This window comes from Myotis yumanensis, unplaced genomic scaffold (assembly GCF_028538775.1).
Source record: "Myotis yumanensis isolate MYYU_CA2020_CCGP unplaced genomic scaffold, mMyoYum1.0.hap1 SCAF_2, whole genome shotgun sequence".
Lineage (NCBI taxonomy): Eukaryota > Metazoa > Chordata > Mammalia > Chiroptera > Vespertilionidae > Myotis > Myotis yumanensis.
Window position 1 is genome coordinate 31,391,676 of NW_027223753.1, and position 10,401 is coordinate 31,402,076.

The following is a 10,401-nucleotide window of genomic DNA, read 5'->3' on the forward strand; positions in this document are numbered from 1 at the left end:
TCTCCAAAGCCTGGCACTTAATGGGTGCTAAATAATTATTTGTGAATACTCAATAAATGTGAAACTGTCTATAGTTTTATCCTCATAAGTGCATTATGGAACTTGTCTGGCTCAGCATCTTCAAACTATAGATCAATTTGGAGAGAACAATGAGCCTGGTATGTCTCATTTATTTAAGTCTGCTTTAATTTCTCTCAGCAATGTTTTCTACTTTTTGATGTAAAATACTTGCATATTTTTTGGTCAAAAATATCCTGAAGTATTCCATCTTTTTTATATTATAAACTGTATTTTAAATTTCCATTTGATTTTTTATTGCAACTGTACAAATACAATTTATTTTTGAATATTGATCTGACACATGCTATAACATGGATAAACTTGAAGACATTATGCTGAGTGAAATACTAGTAAGACAGTCACAAAGGGCAAATATTCCTTTATAAGTCAATGTTTCTCACAAGTCCAGTGTAGACTTCCTTTTGTGAACCTGTAGCATCTTGTACCACCCTCCCACTCTATGCTAGCTCTTATCACATGGCTCTGTCACTGCCTGATTACTTGTCTGTACTCTCTGCTAAACTACATAAAGCAGGAGGGCTGGAACTGAATCTGTTGGCTGGGTCCTCTCAAACCTGCTCTCTTCTTGGTGCCACAGGATGCCCAGAATCATTAGGTTAAGCCTCCAAGAATTTCATGTTCTTAAGGACCTGCCTCCTGCAGGCCTCCAATGGATTTGTGAGTATCAAATTCTGAAACTTGACCCTTTCAATCTGATGCTTTTGCCCCAGATTATGCAAGACAAGGAGAGTTGTCCGGACTCCATCTAGCAGATGACATCAGATTTTTAAAATTATGAGCCTTAAACTAAATGTTCTAACACATTTTGGTGCCGGGATGTGGTTGTGGGGACCAATTAAGGACTAGTCATGTTCATCTTTCCTCTTTCCCCCTAGGGCAGTGATGGCGAACCTATGACACGCGTGTCAGAGGTGACACGCGAACTCATTTTTTTGGTTGATTTTTCTTTGTTAAATGGCATTTCAATATATAAAATAAATATCAAAAATATAAGTCTTTGTTTTACTATGGTTGCAAATATCAAAAAATTTCTATATGTGACACGGCACCAGAGTTAAGTTAGGGTTTTTCAAAATGCTGACATGCCGAGCTCAAAAGGTTCGCCATCACTGCCCTAGGGTTTAGGGTCCTTGGCAAGGCAAAAATTGCAAGCTCTGTTCCTGAAAATCTCAGTGGGGCAGAGATGTCAAGTTGTCACTCAATATCCATTCTCCCTTTTTTATAGTTCATAGAATTTTCAGTTTGTATCTGGATATATGCTTTCCCAGAACAAAATTACATATGCAGCTAGCTATGACCAGGTAACCAAGTTTTGGCCAGTGGGATGGAAGTGGAAGCAGTGGTACAAATTTAGGAAGTATCCTTAAAATGATGCCCTTTTCCTATTTCAGCTCTATACTGAATGTGTAATGGATGACTGGAGCTTGGGCAGCCATTTTGGACTATGAAGTAGAAAGATACCTGCTGATGTTAGAGAAATAAGAGAGAAGGAATTTGGGCTCTGAACACCATGGGGTGCCATATCAGAACTAGACTATCTTTTTCATAAGAGAGAAAAAAAATTCTATTTTGTTTAACCACTATTGTTTTGGAAATTTCTATTATGAACGGTTGAACCTAATCCTACTTAAGGTACTCAATCCATTCTCTGGCCCAGGAAGCATGTTTTTAAAAAATCAAGAAATAGCTTTGTTGTCACATCTCTTTTTATTTAGCCATTCATTGAACAAGCATTCTAGAGGTCCATAATTTGGGGTTCAGACACCTTAGGCAGAATTCAAAAGGGAGAGATAAAATTATTTAGACATGTCAAGGCTGAAAACCAGGGAAGTATTTGTAGAAAACATCATTAGCGATCCTGAGGTGATTCCAATTACAAATGCTTCAACTATTTTGTAAGAAACCACAAAGTGCCCAGCCGATGGCTCAGTGGTTGAACTCAACCTATGAACCAGAAGGTCAAGGTCAGCATACACACAACCATTTATAGTGGTTACCGATGAAGGATTGAGATTATGAAAAAAACAACAACCCATCAGTTAACCAATCTGGGCAGTGTTTCATTTTATTATGTAAAATGCAGAAAGCCTTGATTGAGAAAAAATAGGGAAGAGACTTAACAAAAACTGAAGAATCTTCTTAGGAAAGCAATGATTGCTGAAGGATACTGCTGTTCCAGCCATGATGAGCATCTGTCTTCTTGGCAATCTATGGTGAAGCTCCAGGTACAGTATAATCCCAGATCTCCCACTCACCCAAGCATTGGTCCTAGATTTGAGTGGTTAGAGGTTGAGAAAATATGAAAGCCAAAGACTGGCCCCGTTTTACTTTGTGAGTACATCAGGAGCAGGAAGGGTGAAAGTTCCTTAAGGCACACCTTCTGTTCATCTGGCTTTTTTGGCTTGGGGCTCTAGCGAGGAGCTGTGCACCCCACCGCCCTTCCTCCACTCACAGATATCTGCATAGTTGCATGTCCGGCATTTCCAAGCCTCCTCCACATCAACCCCTTGAGGCTCTCGGTGGCCTACCCAGTAAGCCATATAGTGCTTAACTTTGCTTCTCAGCTCCTTCTCTTCAAAGGCCACAATCTCTGAACCCAGCACAGTGGCAGTCTCTTGGTGGATATACTCAATCTTCAGAATATCAATGACTGGAAGGTCACACAATGTTAGAGACAAGATGACCAGCTCCATGAGGTCACCCAAGGTCGTCACAGAGAAGCCTCCCTGTTGGGCATGCCTCAGCACTGCAGGTCCCAGTGGCTTTTCTGGATGCAATTTTGTGTGGTGGATTAGGCTAGCAGTGGTCACCTTCCCTTGTACCATGGCATCAAAGATATACTTGTAAAGGCTAACTTGAAAACAGTCTTTTTTTTTCTGAGCCTCCAGAGGGAGCACAGGGCGTCTGCGCGTCTTGAGTTCAACCAGTTCCAGTTCCCCCTTGGGTGTATAGTGCAACTCATCAATCACTCCAACAAGCAGCACACCCTCCACTTCTCCAAACACTGGAAACTCTCTGATGCGCCCTTCTGACTGCAGGGTAGGAATCATTGATAACATATTCAGAAACTTAACTGCCCACGCATCTTCTTTGCTGGTGATGGAGATAGTCACAAGATCATGAAGTTCTAGTTCTCTAGCGAGGTGGATACTGGCACCAGTGTCCAAAATAGCTGCCTTCTCAGGTGCCAAGAAACCAGGAAGTTCCTTCCCATATACCATTTGCTGTTCACACCAGTTCTGAGCAGACAGGTCAGTCACATACAAATATTTAAGGTGGAATCGCTCCATGGGTGATAAGACATCCAACCCTTTTTTCCACTTTGGTAAGCTTATGAGCTTGTCATCCATCCCCGGGGGTTCAGAAGAAGGGCCAGGCTTGCTAACTGGATCACTCAACTCTTGGGTATCCTCCAGATCCAGAAACTCCGAGTCACTCAAATCCGAGAACCCTGAGGCCTCTGCTGACACCTTCTCCTCTTCCTCAGTCTCTGCCATGGCACAGCTCTGGATTGGTCTAGGGCCCTGCACATCATGTTAACAAAATGTATTATCCAAATAAATAAACAGAATTAGACTATTTATTTACATTCCTTAAAGAAGCCTATTTGTTTACAACCAATTAGTAATGCTACAGAGTTGTAGTACAGGTACAATTTACAATATGGCTCCTTGTATCATCCATATATGAACACTTAAAAATTTTTTTAGGTGCAAAATGGTTTTATTCTTGAATCTGCCACTAACATATTATGTGTGACTTTAAGCAAATTACTTTCCTTGGCCTCAATTTCTTCATTTAAAAGATTTGAGTATGAGTGGGTGGGGAAGGGTCAATGGGGGGAAAAGGAGACATATGTAATGCTCTCAACAATAAAGAATTTAAATTAAATTTTTAAAAAAAGACTTGAGTTTGTCTTTTCTACTTCAAAATTCTAATTTCTCCAACTGCCCTAAAATGTCTTGGATAGCTTTTCCTTAAACCAGGAAACAAAGACTACACATCTCATTTGATTGTTCTGTCTCTCAAGTATTTTTAATCTTAAAAAACTAGGCAAATTATCTTGTGAAGATACTCTGTTTAAGCCTTCCTCATAACCTCACATATCTAACCTTGCATAGAGAGAAAACAAAACAAGGCATGACCAGTCCACTAGTATTTGACTCAGGGTGCCAGAAAAAATAAGTAATTTGACACAGAATTTAAGTCAGTTGAGATAACTATGGGCCATTTCCTCCTTGCTATTCTAATAGGCAATGAATAAGCTGAACGCACCAACTCCCAGGTTTAAAGCTTAAGAACTGATGCCTTGAAAATGGTATACTTAAATAGAATTAAAACACAGAAGCTGCATATTTGCACGTGTCTGAAACTGCAAATGTGCCTTAAATGATGACAATTTCAAAATGAGTAATGTTATGTGGAGCATGAAGTCCCTGAAGGTTGGAAAGTATCTTTTCCCTCCGCCAAGAAACTAAAGTTAAATGACAATGAACAGGTATACTTTGGCGTTTTCCCCAACCATCAGGGACAGGGCACAAAATCCAAATCAACTGACCTTGAAAATATTTTATTTCAAATATCTAGACCTGGGTTGTTCAATATGTACCCACCAGCCACAAGTGACTAAACTTAAATAGAATTAAATAAAATTTAAAACTCATTTTCTGAGTTGCATGAGGCACATTTTAAGTGCTCAGTAGCTACATATGGCTAGTGGGTACCACATTATAAGGCACAGATTTAGAACATTTCCCCTGATGACAGAACGCTCTATTGGACAGTACTGTTTAAGGTATGGACTTTCTACTTGTTTTTCATGCAACATTGAGAACAGAGTATCCCTGAACAGGTAAGTGAAATGTTTTGTGGAAAAGACACAAAGAGGGGAGAGAGGTGCATTGTGTGCGGAATTATTCATCTAAAAGAACAAAACAATGTACAGGGGATGGATAATTTAGACTCAGATGGGTTGCTTAGACTTTCCCACGCAGAAAATATCTCAGCAAGGTTATGATGCAGTGTATGGTGTGCCAAAATGCAATTAGTATCTTTTTGATGTGAGATGATTTTACATGGTATGTTGATCAATATTTTTAGATGTATCTTAGAATACATGTAAAGCTATTAAAGCATCCATCAAATGTATGTCATAGGTAGTATTTCTTAGGACAAGTTTGATTTTGAAATAAGTGTAAAAAATTAAAATACGAGAATAACAATACAGAGAGTACATAGGTATAGCAAAATCATTAGGTGGCAAGTGAATGAGATGTTTGGGAAACACCAGCATTGTATCAAGAGTCTGGGGAGCCTACAGATCTGGATTCTGAATCTGATCCTGACTAGGTCAGTCATATTTAGTAGTATGCTACTTGCTTTAAGAAGTACTCACTCTTGGGCAAGTTTTCCCGTGGCTACTGATACATCTTTAAAATTAGAGTATCCCTTCCAGCTGTACTCGGCTACCCACACGACTGAGTGACAAAACAGCATATATATTAGCACTGAACAAATGCGGATCTTCTTCCCCCTCCCAAGGAAGAGACAGTGTGTCAATCCCTCTGACAGACGAGATTAAACCTCAGGAGAGAGGAAAACTACTCACCGGGGACTTGGTTGCTCTTCCTCCGCACGAGGAAAGGCAGATGCTGAAATGACAAAGCTGGGGGAGGAGAGAGGAGCTCTGAAACACCAGGTCTGCATCCGTGAATCCAGATGAGCAACTCCGGGCTTTGCTGTGGCAGAATGGGGGCGTTTTGTCCTTTCTCGCCTGACCGTTCCCTCACTTTGCGGCGTTTCCCCTCTCGGCTCCACACTGCACAAACCACAGCCCACCCCAGGTCCTAGGCAACGCTTGCCTCTCTCCAGGGGCAAATCCTCCTCGACTTCGTTTTCCCCATACCTTGGATGCAGCTACTCGATCCAACCCCTGCACCCTGCAAGTAAAAGGACTTTTTTAAAAAGGTCCCCAGGAGCTCGGCGGTCAGCTTCCTCTTCCAGCCTCAAGCTCAGCCCGAAACTCGGGCAGAGACCTCAGGTCACCCAGAACGTTCTCTGGGTGCGTGCTGCTTGCGGAACGGCCGCTGCCCGCACCCTAGCGTCCTGCTTGTCTGCAGCAGCCCGGGCTTACGGGCTCCGAGAACGCTGGCCTTCAGGAGGCACCTTTCCACCGGCCCCAAACCACGGTCTCCCCAGTCCCATGCACGCCCTAAAGACTTCTGAGCTCTTCCTAGTGTCCTGGAGCAGCCAGGCATGACAGCCCCCCGGAAGGGGTCCCAGTGGACCACAGGAGCTTCCGGGAGTGAGAGGTCCAGAACCCACAGAAGCCTGGCCGCGCGGGCAGCCGAGACACACCGCTTCCAGGGAGCCGTGCCCCCCGGGGAGGCGGGTGAGGGGCGTGGCAATGGCGGGGACAGACCCCTGAGCTCGAAACGCAGCCCTCCGCCCGCCACCCCCACTCGCTGGCCGCCCCCTAACCTCGGGTCCTCCTGCGAATCCCGGACGCCTCTCGGCTCCGCGGTGGCCTCGGAACTGCTCCCGACTCCACTCTCCACCAGCAGGAGCAGGTCAGGCAGCGGCGCTTCCCTTCCCGGCTTCACACAAAGCCGCCGGGAGACCCGGCTCGGAATGCCCCGCGGCTGCGCCGGGCCCGCCCCCTCCCAGAGGCCTCAGCGGCGCCGCCCGGTCCTTGTTTCCCGGAGGCTGCGGATCCGCCCGGAGTCCCTCCCGCCGCAGCGCCCAGCAGCGAGCCCCAGTGCGCGGGCCGCCTTTGGGCAGGTCCCACCTGCGCGCCGCGGGCCGCGCGGGCGGTTTCATTGGTTGGTGACGGAGCTGCGCTGTCACTTGACCTGGAAGCGCCCACTCTGGCGGCTTCCCTGCCTACTGTCAAGCCAGTGCCCGGGAAAGGTCTGGGCATGTTCCTTTCTCCCTGGCACGGAGCCTCAGTCCGTTAAATGGCGCGTCTTCGCTGTGCCACCTTGGATGCTCTGTCCCCCTCTGCACCTCGCACCAGCTTTCCCAGCGGAGAGAACAACCGCGAATTCGCTTTTCAAAGATGCTGGCGCTTGTCTCATCAATGTATTTCTCTTTTCTATTTACTTAATTTTTAATTAACCTTTTTATTGGGAAATGTAACTGAAAGGGCGAGGGCTAGGCCCTCCACTTGCCCCAGGGTAAAGGCTACACCCTCCATCTTGCCCCAGGGTAAGGGCTACGTCCTCTGGAAGTCTAAGACTCTGCTAGCCACACCCAGGAACAAGACATCGACTTGCGCCTGGCCAATCGGCAGAGCACAGTCCTTTCTCCTCCCCTTACTCCAACCCCCGCTTTAAAACCCATCTCTAGGCGGGGTTCGGTCTCTCAGCCACATGGCCTGCCACTGTGTAGGCGAGCCTGGTGGATGGGGAGCTCAAGCTAGCTTGAAATACAGATTCTTATGCTTTTGCATCGGATTGGCTGGCTCCCTGATGTGGTTTCTTGGGAATCTTGAAATCTGGGCGTAACAGTAACACAATTATATTTTATTTTATTTATTTATTTTTATATATTTTATTGATTTTTCACAGAGAGGAAGGGAGAGAGATAGTTAGAAACATCGATGAGAGAGAAACATCGATCAGCTGCCTCTTGCACACCCCCTACTGGGGATGTGCCCGCAACCCAGGTACATGCCCTTGACTGGAATCGAACCCGGGACCTTTCAGTCCGCAGGCCGACGCTCTATCCACTGAGCCAAACCAGTTTCGGCTATATTTTAAAGTGTAAAATAAAGGTAGTTGTAATAGTTACTGAGCAGACATGTTATCATTAGAGCAAAAAATGAACGTTTCAGGCCCTTCTCAAATGCACTCCTATGCCTCCTTCCTGAGAAACCACGAGCCTGACTGTTATGACATCACTTCTTTGCTTTTCTTTGCAGTTTTTATTGCATGTGCCCTGACCAGGAATTAAACTGTGACCTCTTGGTTCTTAGGTTGAGCTCAATCATTGAGCCACACTGGTCAGCCATAAGGTCTTTATGGCTGAAGCAAAGCATGCTTTCTTGAGTATGCTTCAGAAAACATTGAGGAATTTAAAAAAAAAATAATGTGGTTTGATTAGATATGTGCTTTATAATGATCACTCTAGCAGCAGTGGGGAGGATAGAGAGATGAGTCCAGACTAGATGTAGAGAAACCAATTGGAAATCCAAGCAGTTAGGAAGTACTACAAGTCTAATTAAAGTACTGACAGTGGGAATGGAGTAGATAGAGACTTAAATCCTACATACAATATATAGGACCTAATGGCATTGGGAGAAGTAATGAATGAAAGGAAGAGGAAAAAGTTTAAATGGGAGTATTAAATAGGCAGTGGTACCACTTCCTGGGTTAAGGAATACAGATTTTATTGAAAAAATTGTGAGGTGACTATGGGATATCCAAGTGAAGATATCCAGTGGGATGTTAAATATGATGTTCTGGAGCTCAGGGGGTATTTCTAAAACATAGATGTCAGAAGTGTGGGGTGTTAACAAAATCAAAATGTGTGACTTGAGAAGAGAATATGTCTAAGGACACAGCTCCGAGGAAGAATAGTCCCATGATCAGAGGAGGGAGACCTTCCTGTGAGATAAATAGAATGAATGACAAAAGGCAAAGGCACTGATAAAAGGCAAAGGCAATGGGTAGGCTCTGAAGTATAAATTATGAAGATTTCCTGGGCAGCAGATCTAAGTAAACCTTTTAGAAAGGCAAAGAGCAGCTCAGCTACCTTTAGCCATTAATAGTAGGTGTTTAGGAAGCTAGGCTAACAAACTTAGAGGGAAAAAATTTTCAAACTCAGGTTTGACTCAAGTAAAAGGACATGAGTAATTAAAGAAGATTCTCCGACTTCAAAAATACAACTAAAAGACTGAACGGACATCACCCAGAACCACAGGAAGGCTGGCTGAGGAGAGACTCTTCAACTAGAAGGAAAGACAACAGCATACTGAGGCTCAGAGGAGGCGCAGTGTGGAAAATATAAAGGTGCGGAGGTGCGCGCGCAAAGCGGGCTGGTGGCTGAGGGCGTGGTTGTCGTTTTCAATCAGGAGGGAGTCTCAGACTCTGAGCTCCAGATCTGGGCGAGTCTCTAGGGACTCAGACTCAAACGGGAGAGGCGGCACTGTCTGGCATCAGTTGGAACGTGAGGGCAGCTTTCTCTCCGAGGTTTGCAGCGGTTGCTGGGGTTCTGAGAAGCAGAACCTCTGGGAACGGGACTGAGAGCAGTCATAACTGCTCCCTCCGCCGGCCCTGCCCAAGCCCTGCGAAGAGCCATTTGCCGGATAGCCTCAGGCAAAGGCTAGATTAGCACCTCTCCAGAGGACAGAAGTTTTCCCGGCAGACACAGCTGATTCTCACAGCCAGTCAGCCTGGTGGTCAAATCCCTCTAGTATTAACTACAACCATCAAGGCTTAACTACAACAAGACTGCGCACAAAGATCACAAGGGGGTGCACCAAGAAAGCATAAAAAATGCGGAGACAAAAAAACATAACAGAAATGGAGGATATAGAGCTAAAAAACGCAATTTTGAGGGCTTGCAATAATGTGCTAGAAGCTGCCAATAAACTTGATGAGAGCCTCACGAAATCTAATGAGACCCTCGATGCTATGATAAAGAACCAACTAGAAATTAAGCATACACGGACTGAAATAAAGAATATTATACAGACACCCAATAGCAGACCAGAGGAGCGCAAGAATCAAGTCAAAGATTTGAAATGCGAAGAAGCAAAAAACACCCAACCGGAAAAGCAAAATGAAAAAAGAATCTGAAAATACGAAGATAGTGTAAGGAGCCTCTGGGACAGCTTCAAGTGTACAAACATCAGAATTATAGGGATGCCAGAAGATGAGAGACAGCAAGATATTGAAAACCTATTTGAAGAAATAATGACAGAAAACTTCCCCCACCTGGTGAAAGAAATGGACTTACAGGTCCAAGAAGTGCAGAGAACCCCAAACAAAAGGAATCCAAAGAGGACCACACCAAGACACATCATAATTAAACTGCCAAGAGCAAAAGACAAAGAGAGAATCTTAAAAGCAGCAAGAGAAAGAGAATACCCATACGACTGTCAGCTGATTTCTCAACAGAAACTTTGCAGGCCAGAAGGGAATGGCAAGAAATATTTAAAGTGATGAATACCAAGAACCTACAACCAAGAGTACTTTATCCAGCAAAGCTATCATTCAGAAGTGAAGGTCAGATAAAGAGCTTCACAGATAAGGAAAAGCTAAAGGAGTTCATCACCACCAAACCAGTATTATATGAAATGCTGAACGGTATCCTTTA

The 10,401-nt window shown here is 44.4% G+C and overlaps 1 protein-coding gene across 4 annotated transcripts; it reads right to left on the reverse strand.

The window, feature by feature from the left end:
* Positions 1–1,769: 1,769 nt before the first annotated feature.
* Positions 1,770–6,762, reverse strand: EXO5 (exonuclease 5). Of its 4 annotated transcripts, none has more exons than XM_070403299.1 (3): positions 6,562–6,762; positions 5,690–5,746; positions 1,770–3,605 (listed from the first exon to the last, which is right to left on the reverse strand). In XM_070403299.1, exon 3 carries the CDS (start codon positions 3,576–3,578, stop codon positions 2,466–2,468), a length of 1,113 nt encoding a protein of 370 aa, XP_070259400.1. In that variant the 5' UTR covers positions 3,579–3,605; positions 5,690–5,746; positions 6,562–6,762; the 3' UTR covers positions 1,770–2,465. The 4 variants fall into 4 exon arrangements, with proteins under 4 accessions (XP_070259400.1, XP_070259399.1, XP_070259398.1 ...); XM_070403298.1 differs by having other exon boundaries at positions 5,690–5,819; XM_070403297.1 differs by having other exon boundaries at positions 5,690–6,020.
* Positions 6,763–10,401: the final 3,639 nt, after the last annotated feature.

What these genes read in the sequence shown, in the direction of transcription:
- EXO5 (XM_070403299.1), bottom strand. Translation starts at nt 3,578, where the DNA reads ATGGCAGAGACTGAGGAAGAGGAGAAGGTGTCAGCAGAGGCCTCAGGG.